This window comes from Labrus bergylta, chromosome 18 (assembly GCF_963930695.1).
Source record: "Labrus bergylta chromosome 18, fLabBer1.1, whole genome shotgun sequence".
Taxonomy (NCBI): domain Eukaryota; kingdom Metazoa; phylum Chordata; class Actinopteri; order Labriformes; family Labridae; genus Labrus; species Labrus bergylta.
In genome coordinates, this window is record NC_089212.1 from 11,731,253 (window position 1) to 11,744,732 (window position 13,480).

The window sequence follows — 13,480 nt, forward strand, 5'->3', positions numbered from 1 at the left end:
AAAGCATGAAAAATGGGTCAGGGACAGATTTACCACTAAACAGAGCGCTTACATCTTATCACGTCCTCTACCTTCTGAAGTCTGGAAACAACTCCAGACCCAATAATGTTGTCTAGCTCCAAATATTCCCTTGTGTTTACAGCAGGTCTCTGCGGTCAAACAGTCTGCACTGCACTGATGGTAATGTCTTTAACACGTGAGGCACTTCTGCGGCTGACTGGCAGCAAAGCAGCCAGCACCTCTCCTCACCTTGTCTCAGGCCCGCCTGGCGTCTTAGCTGTTGCTGTGGGAGGGCGGTCAGCCCTTGTGGCAGCTTGAGTAACGACTTGCTCCAGACATACACTTTTTCAGGACTTTTAACTCTTCCAGCTGACATGAGCAGCAGCCCAGCCCAGTCTGGACCCGGTCACACGGGCTGCTGCATCAAGCTCCATCATGCCCCCGAGCTCTCAGGCTCTCCCAGCCAACAAAAACACCTCCATCTTTGCTCCAACTGAAACAATAACACTGATTAAAGGAGAGTGATTGATTTTCCATAGGCCACAGTGTGGGAACACAGATGTATCCTCAACTCTTTCATGATTTCAGTATGGCCTCCCATCAAATGAATTCCCTGCAGCTCCTTTCAATTTCACGCGGAGACATGAATTTGACAGAGACGTGAGAAGCTCTTCCCTCGTTTTGACATTGTTTCCCCAGCAAACTAATTCAAAAGCTTCCGTTTGATAGTGACACTGAGCCCATGAGCAGCTGTTGAAGCTAGGTCTACTCTGCCTTTGTATCTAATCTATCTCACACTCTCAACTTTCACTCTATCCATGAAATACAGTTTATACATGTGGGACAGCTGTTTGACCCAGCTGGTCTCACATGTGTAAAGACATCACAAACCCCTGGCCAGAACACACCCAAAGGACTCACACTTGTACTGTTAAAACAAGAATGTGGTCTGAGGTTCTCAGGATGATTCTAGTTTACCAATTGATTATGTCTATCATACTGTGCCAAAGGTCATGTATGTATGTATGTATGTATGCATGGTGAGTTATTCAATAGGAGACTGGAGACTGTCTGCAGGTCAGCATGTCTCGCACTGCGCTGGAATGCTCCATCTATGAGCGTCTACAGTTCAGCCAGTAGTGCGATTTGATGACTGTACTCTTCATCTGGCCTGCCCGGCAGCACTGCTCAATTTGTATCTGTGTGTGTTCGTGTGTGTTTTCGCACCGAGCGTCTGAGCAGCTGGGTGTGTGTGCAAGCTGTTTAATGGAATGCTCTTTATATAGTCACTGCGTGTGTGCATGTTTGTCTCTCGTCAACTCACTCCTCTACTTGTTTAGAGCTGTTTGTCTGCCACATTAGTGCATAATTGAAATCAGCCAGATGTTGGCATATTTGGCTACTTTTTTTTTATAGATATTTCTACTTGTGGAATCCAGGGGGAGACTGTTGGAACAGGCTGTGCCGATGTTTATGGTCTGGGTACCACAGACCCTCTTCCAAGACAGTCACGCTTGCCTCTCGTTTGTAGAACAAACCCTTAAAAGGATCCTTTTAAAGTTCACATTACTGAAAGCGTCCTTTAAGCCTTGTATTTATGATGCAACACTTTTTTCTTTGTGTACAGCACAATACATTCATACACTGTTGTGCCACCACTGAAGGAGTCAGTTATATCAAACCAAATGTTGTGAACACAGAATTGAAGAGACTACATCAGGAACTCAAATGAGAATGTTTTTCTATATGCAGCCTCCCTCTACTGGTAAGAATGTGGAAGTGCCTCACTGCCTTCGATGACGCATTCAAATGTCATGAAATGTGACCTTTTATATCCAACTCCATGTTTTACTCCACCCCTGCTGTTTTCCAGGACTACTTGGCCCACATCATCGATATGAACAACCTTCCCATACAACCAGAGCAAGTGTGCGCGCTGTTTGGAAACATAGAGGACATATACGAGTTCAACAGGTAATCCACACCAACGCAAACACAATGAGAAGCAATGTTTCCTCTCAAGATGTTTCCTATCTAATGTTTTTCATTAAAGAATTACTCAAAACAACAGGATTATCTTTCAGAAGAAACCAAAAAGAAATCTGACTTTGTGCCCACATTCTGTAACTGAGATATGTTTGGATGTACTTTTTTATAAGAAATACAATATTAAAGATAATACAACAATAAGGCATGTGAAGAATGCATGACATATTCACTACTGATATTTCCTTCACTGACACAAAGCGGATACACTGAGAAACAAAAGAGTGATGCTCAGTTGATAGTGCACATTTTTTTAAATTGTTTATTTTTTTATTCCTGTATTTGAGAGAGAGGTGGATAGAGGCAGAAATCAGGGAGAGAGAATTGGGAACGGCATGAAGAAAAGGAGCCCACAGGCTGGATTCAAGGCCACTGCTTGTAGGACTATGGCCTCTTCTGTACATGGGGCGCGCACGCTAACCACTAGGCCACTGGCGCCACAAGGGAGTGCACATTTTTTGTAAATATGTGCAAAAGCAGGCAAATGGATTTGCTACCAGTTTTAAGATGTAATCTTCTTTTGTCAGCAAGTGCCCCATTGTTGACTACGCTGAGTGCCAAAACACACATTAGCATTCTTCTCTGCTCCCACAGTCAGACGCCAAGGCGATCATAAAGCCCCTTAACCACAAATGGAGAGGATTTGTTTCGAATTAAGTTGTATTACAATTCAAACCGGCTCCATTAAAGAGATTTTGACAGATTTGGGAACTAAATACGTTAATCACAGAGGTAATCGTTCTCACTGTGGCACCAGGAAGAGGAAGCATTCACATTGAAGACAGTGATACTTCTTTTATGACGGTTTTGTTTATGTGCACGAATGCTTGTCTCAGCCTGTGAACAGGTTCAAAATGTTTCCCTTACATTTCAACAGAGTTTTACTTGAATGGAAGGAGGCCAGAAAAGGGAAACCAGGTGTTTTATAGCAAGACTTTTTTTATTTTTTTTTGACAATTATCTTTTTTCTGGAAAATGAAAAAATACAGATGTCAGTTGCAAGTTATTCTTGACCCATTGATCACACATTGAAAAGCACTCTACACACTGTACTGCACAACATGTACAGTAGATCTTTCAGTTGAATAGTTATCTGTTTAGCTACACTTCAAACTCTTTGTAAAGGCGTGACTTATTTTAACTTCACTTACATTTGACATGAACATTCACTAATTGATTTTTTTTTTTTTTCTATTATTTTTGTAACATTCAACTATATCAAAGTTGACTGTTATTGCAAATCTTGTGGTATGAACAAATATTGACGTATCTAAAACAATAGCAACTGCAAGAATGTCTCATTGTACCATGAACATGTTGACACATTTGCCGGTGGTTGGTTTCAGTGAAGCCAACATCGTTTGATCTGAGTTGTGGAATGCCGTGTGATAAATTATGTTTGATATTTTTACGTCTTATGTAAACAGAGCAGCTTTCGAGTGAAGTGCTTGCAGTGATTGGTAATGTTTTTAGAATAGTTGTACTTTTCCTCTGAGACCCTCGCTTCATGTACCTCACATCATCAGTTATGCACTATTTATGGAGGTGATGTCACACAGTGTAAAGCATTACAATTCCTTGTAATCCTCAGGTTGTGCTTTCCCAAGCTTGAGATAAAGCTTGTTTATTCTGTGACTTTGGGCATGGAGAAATCCATGTCAAATACATGTTCTTTCATGCGCAATGATGTCTTTTAAGAGTGTTTGCTGCCCTCTAGTGGCAGTATTTTAGAGGGGTCAAATCTCATCCATAAAAGAGCTGTACTTTAAATAGCCAGTCATCTTTATTCCTTTAGGTGTATTTATCTCCCTTTATGGGTGATTTTGTTTTTCTTGCTTGGTAAAAACAAAAGGTTAGTAAGTTTACCTTTTTCCTCTGTTTTGGCTTTTCAGTGAGCTGCTTCAGTCCTTAGACATGTGTGAGAACGACCCTGTGGCCATCGCTCGATGCTTTGTAGACAAGGTGAGAAACTGCCCTCCTAATTCTCTTTGCAGTGATATCAGATCCTCAAAGAAATGAACGCTACTGATTTGTTTGTCTGACTTCTGTCTCCTCAGAGTGATTACTTTGAAATATACACTCAGTATTGTACCAACTATCCCAAGTAAGTATCTAGATAATCATCTGCTGACTTTGTTGAATTATGAAATATGTAAAAGTCAAATGTTTATTAAACTTCTCTGCTGTCTTCCAGCTCGGTGGCAGCACTGACCGACTGCATGAGTCATAAAACTTTGGCCAAGTTTTTTCGGGATCGCCAGGCTGCTCTGAAGCGCTCCCTCCCTTTAGGTTCATATCTGCTTAAACCAGTGCAGAGGGTCCTGAAATATCACCTGCTGCTTCAGGTACAGACTTGTGTTCAGTGGTCGTCTTGTGTCATCTTAGCTTTTCTTCAAAATAGAGCTTGCAGGCCTCACTAGCTACAGTATATATTTCTGTTATCAACTATGAACGAGCACTCTTCAGCTGCGTACTACATCCAACTGATGAACAGTTAGAGCATGACCTTGCATGTCCCCAATCTCTTTTTGAAGGAAATTGTAAAGCACTTCAACCCAGATGAGGAGGGCTATGAGGTTGTTCAGGAGGCCATAGACACCATGACCGGAGTGGCCTGGTACATCAACGATATGAAGAGGAAACATGAACATGCTGTCAGGGTGCAGGTGAGCTGGAATTACCACGCATGCATGTCAACATTTTAAAAAAAAAAAGGCGTAATTATGTATGACTAATCAGGCTTTCCAACAATATAAAATACAACACCAATTAGTATTATTAAAGGGGCGAAATAATTGACCAAAATAATGTTTCCAAACTTTTTTTGAGGATTCTTCCTACATATTTTGAGTAATTCAGCCTTCACTTTATTTCACATAATTATTTTTCTGTCCTCAGTAATTTCCAAGTCATGTATAATAATTGCTTTACAAGTTACATATCTCTACGTTTTTCCAAGCAAATATTTTACAAGTCAAATCCATCAACCTTCAAAATTTGGTATTGATCTTTATGTCTCAAGAGGTCCTCTGCTTTAAAAAAAAAAAAATCCCTGGAGTACGTAACTGACCGAGTGTTTCTACCTCCTGGTTTTATTTTTTGGTGATATGTAATAATTACATACAAGCTGACACTTGGTTGGCATTTCTATTTTCTCATGATGTAAGAACATAGACTATGTGTGTGTGTTTTTTGGGGGGGTTAATGTGTTTTCATGTGTATGTGCAGGAGATACAATCTCTTCTGATCAACTGGAAAGGTCCTGACCTGACCACCTATGGGGAGCTGGTGCTGGAGGGCACCTTTCATGTCCTGCGGGCGAAGAACACCCGTACACTCTTCCTCTTTGAAAGGATGCTTCTCATTACCAAGAAAAGAGGGGAACACTATGTCTACAAGACTCACATCTCTGTACGTTTTTTTGACTTTTTTTTTTTCTTCACAAGGTATTTTGTAGTTTTACTAAATGAAGGTGTGGAGAATGGCGGTAAATAGTATCAGATAATACTAGAATATAGAGTCAGCTGAAATAGGTAAAGCCTCAGCCGTATGAATACATACTGTATGTTGTTGTTGCAGTGCTCCACACTAATGTTATTGGACAGTGCAAAGGATCCCCTGCTCTTCAGTGTCATCCACTTCAAGCATCCCAAGCAACCCCATACAGTGCAGGTAAATGTGAACACCAGTGACTGTCAGCCGTTTTCATTGTGCAGCGTAGCAGCACAAAATATTCTGGATCTTTTGTTGAGATAATAATATAAGAAAATACAGAGAGTTGATCATTATTTTCACAGCAGTTTTACAACCGTTCTTCTCTCTGCCCAGGTGTTTGGAGTGTTTCTCTATTCTATAATACTGTGTGCATACTTTGTATCTTTTTTATCTTTTGGAAATAACAAGTGTTTATTGATTCAGGCCAAGTCAGTAGAAGAGAAGCGTCTCTGGGGCCATCACATTAAGAGGCTCATACTTGAGAACCACAACACCATCGTCCCACAGAAGGTAAACAACACAACAGTGTTCATCCCAGACCAGATCCCCAATTTCTCTCCTCCCAGCCTCGTGTTTAAACACGCTGTCTCTTTCTGTGCAGGCAAAAGAAGCCATCCTGGACAATTCCAACTGTGAGTGTGACAAATTGAGTAACTCTTGTTATGCTTGGACTCATTCGGTTGTTCCCATAGCAACTTAAGATGCTGCTCACAAAAGCAGAGGGGATTTAATTTCCAGCGGAAAATGTAAAACGCTGTTTAATTTCGGAGAATCGTAGCCCATTACCCCTCTCTGTATGTATGTGGAGAAAATTGTTTTTGTAATTGCGGTTGTCAGTGCAATGAAGCATCCGTCTGCTGCTCAGGTCCAGGGATGTACCACTACAGCCCTGAGAGGCTGAAGAAAACCGAGCTCTACCAAGCTGACGACTTCCATCTTGGAGGGCGCAATGGGAGAAGGAGATCAGGTTAAACACCCCCGCTGTGTTATTCATTTAGATTTGCTGTTTTAAAGAATAATATTTTCTTGATGATTAATGCTAAGTTACAACATCAGTGGGTTATATAACTTTCCATTTCTGTCTTTTAGAGCCTGTAAAACAAATCATAAGGACTGCAAAAGGTTGGTACATTGACTGTTGTTTGTTATATCACCGGATATTCAGAAACATCCAAAAGGGCACATTCATTACAGCGGGTCAGTTTGATCCACTTTGCGGATGCTATCCGGTGGCACTGCACCCCCACAGTCCGCCTCCCTAGTTTTATTTCTTCATCTTTCGTCTACATCTCTATTGCACCTCTCTTTGTTCTCCATCAGAGACACCTGGAAAACAGATCAAAAGACACACGCACTCCCCCTCCCACTGGCCTCACCTATAATGCAGTTAATTATATGCCACAGTGGTTGAAGGCTTTGTCACAAACAAGCTTCTTTTCTTTTTTTTTTTTATAGTCAAATTCTGCCTTGCCTTCAGATGTAAGCAGCTTCCTGCTCTCATTCATTCTAATGTGCCGTTATCAAAGAGGAAAACCTCTGTATTCCTGTCCCCAGCTCTCATCTGCTTCACAGTCTCGATCAATATTTCCAACCAATGTAATGTAGAAGCAATTTTCATGTCAACTTTCCTATCTCAGGGAGGGAGTAGGTCATCACATCCTGGCTAATTGCATCATGTTCAGTTTAAGTCTCTGAGAGGAAGATGGTTCTAATTAGTATTTATCTAATCACATGGTCTCCCTAAAGTCTGGCTCAGACTAACTAGAGCCTCACTCCATCTCTGCCTGTGCAGACTGTGTCCTGAGCATAATTGTACAAGATGCATGTGCTGTTCAGGTCATTTTGTCATAATATTTGCCTTATTTCTAGGGTTATTGACATTTTCATTTGTTTATCTCTCCCCCTTTCTTTACTTCTTTGCTCTCCATGCAGCTGTTTTAAAGGTAAGCGTCTGAAATCTAAATGTTATTAAACTCTGATAAGCGTTTACACTCAATCAAAGCGTTTTAAGTTCAGTGTGCTGTGGTGAGATATGGTTTTATAACTCGGCGGTACAAACTTTCTTTTCTAATTCTTCCAAGAAACCTAATCTGCACAGAACATACTTTGGCTTGCCCGTGGATTACAAAAGTCATATCTCACCCAAAGTTTAAAGCCACTTTATTATGATTCCATCCCATTTACAGTCTTGCTATCAGATCACATCTCGAGCACTGGCTTTGCAATAACAATCCACATGTCTATGACTTCACGCTACAGCATGCAGACAGTGAGGGTGCACTGCTGGGGGAGAGGTGCTCCCTTCAGCCAGCCACTAGTGTCAGTACACTGGCCTTCAGCTTAGGCGAGCCCCAGGCTGAGAGTCCATGTGTGGGGGATCTCAATCCTAGAGAGGACTCTTTGGAGCAGCTAAGTCCAGCTGACAGTAACCCCAAACTGGGCCCTTCACCCAGCAAGGGGGATCTGGAGCAGGAGAAGGCCGAGGAGCCAAATGAAGAAGAAGAAGAAGAAGAGGAGGAGAATTATAAGGAAGATTTACTGATGGGAGACGACCAGGTAGCCGACTTTGCCAGCTCAGTGCTGGCAGCCATCTCCTGCTGGCACTATAGAGCCAGGGCTTTGCTTTCTACTCACTTCACAACGGTGAGGGTTTCAGCCACCCACGGGTTTCCCATTTCCTGCTCTGTTTGCTGGCCTACCACTACTGTGTGCCACTCCTTCTCCCACGCAGGGTCTCATCATTCTACCGCCTCTTTTTTTTAACCGCAAACAGAACAAACTAACACCGGCTACCATTTTCACTTTGCACGCTGAATAACCCAGGTTGTGTTGTGCTAATGAAGTGCATGAACTGCAGGTCTCCTGGACTGCTAAAGTGACCTGTGTAACATCCATCTGGATCTTTTTGCTTGTAAAGTTGAAAGTTGGTGAAAGACATCCTTCTATGCATGCACTGTTCTCCTCTGAGTTGCTACAGAGTGTTTTTATTTATTTTTTGGGGGGGAGCTGAATGATGTTGAAGCTTATGCATCAGCAACCCTGCCTGCATTTGCATTTTAACCGATGGCATAATGTCCCTTTTTTAACTGTTGTTTGACTTCAAAGGTTAATGTAGCCCTTTAACTCAATTATCATCATAATCATGAGAGCTTTTCTCTTTTATAATCCTACTTCATAATCGCATTTGTCCTTTGATTTTTTTAGTTGTTATTAAGTCTTTGTCATGGTTAATTGATACACCATCATCTTCTCTGAAAATGTATGAATACTATCACGAGCCCACGTGAATTGTCTGGGACATGATTGTCTGCTGTGTTACCTTCAAGTGTTATCTGGAAAAATTAAGAACTCTATTTAATGTCCTGCGTTGTTGTTTTAAGGATGATCAGAACATTGAACCGGCTGAACTGAAAGCTACAGAGAGAGAGGAGATAGAAACTTGCAGCCAAGAGGAAAATCATGTTGACGCAACTCTGGACACACAGGTACTAAATAAAGAAGCCTCATACACTCATAACCACACGTGTCTCTGAGGCCACATGTGACATTTATTCCCTTTGTTGAAGAATGCCCTGCTCTTATGATGCCATTGGTGTTGCAATTTGTTGTTAAGCCAGTTTTCTAGCCATTGTATATGTTGAATGAAACACCTTCAGCTTATCTGTTTCTATTATATATGCTCTTTCTGAGAATGAGAGCGGCTACATTGGACCTTTAAGTTGGTCTCTTAATGAATAGATGCCCTTTACCATGTGCATGGCATTTCTCTGAATTATTCCTGGAGCAAAATTACTGCCAACAAGTTAAAACACCTCTCTGATACATACATGCAGGCAAACAATCCCAATGTCGTTCCTCGGACAGGACTCCTACTGATAGGGCAACACTGTGTTTGGGAGCCAGGTGCAGTCCTTACCTGATTCATGGTGACTTTTTGAGTGCAGGGGTTTTTTTTTCCTCTCTCACCTTATCTCCCCCACACAGCTCCAGGCTGCACATTTTGCAATTTTCAGGCACTTCTCAGAGAGCAGGCAACACCTGAAAGGAAATTTATCAGCACTTTGGAAACTGTTCAAGCAGCAAATACACAATGTTCACCGTTAACCCACTGAGGATTTAAAAAACCTGGCCCTATATGGACTTGTTAGCATCAAAGCTGCAAATGCAATCAAACTTTCTCCTAAATGTTTACCACAATTTAAAATTGTACATTTCATCAGTGTAATAAAGCTCAAGTGGGCCTTGTAAAATTACAGACATGCATCATTAATATTGGATGCTTGTGATAAACTGCTTGGTCTTTTGAGATTTTTCTAAATGGAGCATGCTTACCATTTTCACGCTTGTTTACAAATGCCATCATGTAATTACATCCCAACCCCTCTTTTTTCTATTTTAGGTCAGTGTGGAGGATCTGTGCCCTCTGGACTGTGTCTTGCAAGCAACAGACAGCAGTCAGATGGAGGTGCAGCATTCCCAGTGCCCAGAGTCTCCCGTCTCCCCTTTGCAACAAGAGGCCGTCACACCAGAACCGCAGGACACATCAAGAGAAAGTATAGAGGAGGAAGAAGGGGAATGTGATTCGTCTGGTCTCGCGGTGGAGGACACCAGTGTGCTGACAAACGGGGATCTCTCAGAGGACGAAGAGGAGGTGCTTTCAGACAACAAAAGCCTCCTGCCTTCCTCTGTGCTGGACCAGGCAAGTGTAATCGCCGAGCGCTTCATCAGCAGCCTGTCCAGACGAAGCAGTCTGGTTTCAGAGGACCTGGGTCCCCTTGCCTGCCCCTCACCCTCGATAGAAAACGACGTCTTCAAAAGCCCCTCAGCCTGCATGGACCTGGAGAAGCAGACTCAAATGTTGGACAGCTCTACTCCAGAGCCACAGTTGAGCTCCGAGGCTGATCTGTCCACACCTGAACATGAACCAGTACCAGAACTGGAGTGCAGGTCCACTCTCTCCAAACAAGACCGCCTCCTCATCCACAAGATTAAAAGATATTATGAGCATGCTGAGCATGAAGATATTAACTTCAGCATCAAGCGCAGGGAAAGCCTCTCCTATATCCCCGCGGGTCTGGTTCGTCATCTGAGCCGACAGCTCAACACTACTCCCCAGGAACAGGCTGTCCCAGTTCACAGGAAGGGACTCTGTCGAAACCGTCCAACTTCCTGGTCCGTCTTTGACCTTCCCGGCCTAGAAAAGAGGAAAAACACAGACAGAAATCAAAAAAAGGAACCACAGCAACCAGAAGAGCCAAAAGCTAGATCTCAGAGCATCACAGACTCCTCCACTACAGAAGAAGAGTTCAGATCCTCATCAGACATGCTCAAGGTTTGGCAAAACCTTGAAACAAAGGAGGAGGGCCAGACAGTTCAGCAGATAGAAGATGAGAAACATAATGACTCAGAATTGGAAGCAACACAGAAAATCATCTCAAACACTTTTGCCGTTGAAACCAGTAAGCAACCGCTACAGATTTTAGAAGAGAATGAAATAAGCACCACTTCAGAGGGCTCTTTGATATCACCTCCCACCACAACTGTTCCAGCAGTGGAGGGGGGGTCCTGTCAGGACTCTAAGGCCCTAATAACTGAGGAAAAGGGCCAGTTAAACCAAGACCACCTACCCCAAATAATTAGCTTAAGAAACGGTACGGAGGAAGACCAGATCCTACAGGACATGGGAAAGATGAAAAACAAGGTGTTCCAGCTGGCTCGTCAGTACAGTCAGCGCATAAAGAATAACAGGCCGATGATCTGGCAGAGGAACCGAGAACAACAACAAGGCTTAAAGAGTATGCCTGCTGTCTATGAGGAGAAGATGCAATCAGTGAAAAAGGGTAAATAGGATGCAAATGGTCACCATATTGCTTGCTTTTGCGGTAATGTATTTTAAGCTTGTAAGTTGTTTCATGTTTTTTTTTTTTTATGTCCGCCTGTTTTCTGTGTGCATATGCAGGTCAACTCAGCATTAGGTTGCCATTGAACACTTGCAATCAGGCGGTCATCCATGAAGAGCGTTCCCCAAGCCCAGTCAAGACCTCCACTTCTGGAACCGGCTGCCAGAGCACTCTGACCGGACCACAGAGCCCACAGTCAGACACTTTCCACTGGCCTGACGTCCAGGAGCTGCGCACCAAATACACAAAGACCTCCCACTCCAAAGTAACACGCAGCTGCACTGTGCCAAACGGGATGCTGGAGTTCTGTACAAACGGGTGTAACAGCTGCTCACATAAGTACAGTAGCTCCTCTGACCTCCACAAAACTCTGACAGACTGTTCAAGGATACAGCCTGAATCTGAAAGCAGGGAAGGGGGTCCTGTTGTAGAGGACTGGCCACAGACTCAGTCCAAGTCCCAGCCACAGCTCCAGCCCCTGCTGTGCAGGTGGAGCTCTTTGGACCACATGATACCCCTGCATGACTTACAGAACCTTCAAAAACCTGCAAGCACCTTCTTTAAAAGCAGCCAGGTGTCTCTGATTACACCTGGAGAGACCGACAGCCCGCTCCACGAAGACTCAGACTGTTCCACAAAGTCCTCTGCGCTGGCTGCAATGAAGATAACAGACAGTAATCTAGTGAAAAGCTTACGGGAGAAGTTTCAGAGTTTAAGCACAGGCTCGTGAACTTTGGAAATATGTACATTTTTATAATCAGAGACTATCACATGGAAACATTATCTGCCAGTAACCCAGTGCTTCCAATTGTCTTGTTTCCTACAACTTGTTATCTGCACATTGTTGAGCACAGTGGTGATGATGTTTGTACCCGTGTAAACTAAAAGGGATGTGATTGGTCACTGGGTGGGGGGCGTCACTTCTTAAAAAAGATGTATTGCAATATTTGTACATTTGGAATTGTTCTGAACTGTTAAAGTGTGTATATAGTTCACTAAAACACTTTTTATCATTTAACAATTTACTGTACGCTGAAGTTTCAGGGAGAAGCAAGAGGAAGCTTAAGTCATTGTGACTGCACCAAAGAGGGTTTTCTTTTAACATTTGTTGACTTTGAACACACGTGATCACAGCTGTAACTTGCTTCCACGTCTACTGTAGCTGCTTTTGAATTTGTTTTCACATATTGTATCACTGGAGCTTTATTTGTCTCAAGTTGTATATTTGCTTCAACATTATTTATAAAAGAAAAACTGTATATTTGACAGATTAGCCTCATGTAAATACTGAGCAGAAGCAGCCGTCTTTAGTTTTCCATTACAGACAATAAATGGTTTCATACTTGAAGTTTCCCATATTTTCAATAAAAGAAGAAGTGTTTAAGTTTCCACGTACTTCCCTTCTTTGCCCAGCCGTGCATTTCAAAGGAAATACTCGTCTTTTCTGTCTAAAGTGAGTCGATCTAGTAATGGCATCATTTTCTAAGACTGACTCGTTGAAATAAATGGTTTCATATTTATATCAGACTGAGAGAGGTTGTCTTTTATTAGAAGCTCATACAGAAGATCAAATGAGCATCAACACTGTGATGTTACCATGTTTGACACCAACAGAATGTCTGTATCTTATTAATATTTCTATAGTATAAAGAGGATCCAGCATTTCACTAAACCAAGGAGAAACAAAATAAAGTTATTGCACATGTGACTAAAAGTAAAACATATCTAATCATGGGACTGAATTATTAAATGAATCCTAACGTTCTGATAATTGCCTTTGACTTCTAAAACAACTGTTTGTGTTTTATTCTCTTAAACCTTCATTCATTTTATTTAAGAGATCAATTGCTAAAAAAAGATTGTATTTTGATTTATTAAGAAGTAGGCCAGGGGAAATTGCAAATACATTTGGTAATGCATTGCCCATACCGATTACTACATGAAATATTTCCTTATCACATTGTTTTATGAACTATAAACTAACACATTTCAATTGAAAACTTTGCTTAATTTTTTGTATCATTTTAAAAAGGACAGAC

General features: G+C 42.0%; 1 protein-coding gene across 1 annotated transcript in view; it reads left to right on the plus strand.

The window, feature by feature from the left end:
- The window catches only part of LOC109981382 (pleckstrin homology domain-containing family G member 3), a 31,351-nt gene extending 18,383 nt beyond the window's left edge, over window positions 1-12,968 (plus strand). Inside the window, exons 4-19 of the mRNA XM_065966648.1 lie at window positions 1,874-1,974; window positions 3,939-4,008; window positions 4,104-4,150; window positions 4,241-4,391; window positions 4,581-4,712; window positions 5,275-5,457; window positions 5,626-5,718; window positions 5,965-6,051; window positions 6,143-6,173; window positions 6,407-6,508; window positions 6,631-6,663; window positions 7,474-7,484; window positions 7,801-8,184; window positions 8,922-9,026; window positions 9,941-11,381; window positions 11,501-12,968. Coding sequence (XP_065822720.1) covers window positions 1,874-1,974; window positions 3,939-4,008; window positions 4,104-4,150; window positions 4,241-4,391; window positions 4,581-4,712; window positions 5,275-5,457; window positions 5,626-5,718; window positions 5,965-6,051; window positions 6,143-6,173; window positions 6,407-6,508; window positions 6,631-6,663; window positions 7,474-7,484; window positions 7,801-8,184; window positions 8,922-9,026; window positions 9,941-11,381; window positions 11,501-12,171 — 3,642 coding nt within the window. The 3' untranslated portion in view covers window positions 12,172-12,968. The remainder of the gene's footprint in view (window positions 1-1,873; window positions 1,975-3,938; window positions 4,009-4,103; window positions 4,151-4,240; window positions 4,392-4,580; window positions 4,713-5,274; window positions 5,458-5,625; window positions 5,719-5,964; window positions 6,052-6,142; window positions 6,174-6,406; window positions 6,509-6,630; window positions 6,664-7,473; window positions 7,485-7,800; window positions 8,185-8,921; window positions 9,027-9,940; window positions 11,382-11,500) is intronic.
- Window positions 12,969-13,480: the final 512 nt, after the last annotated feature.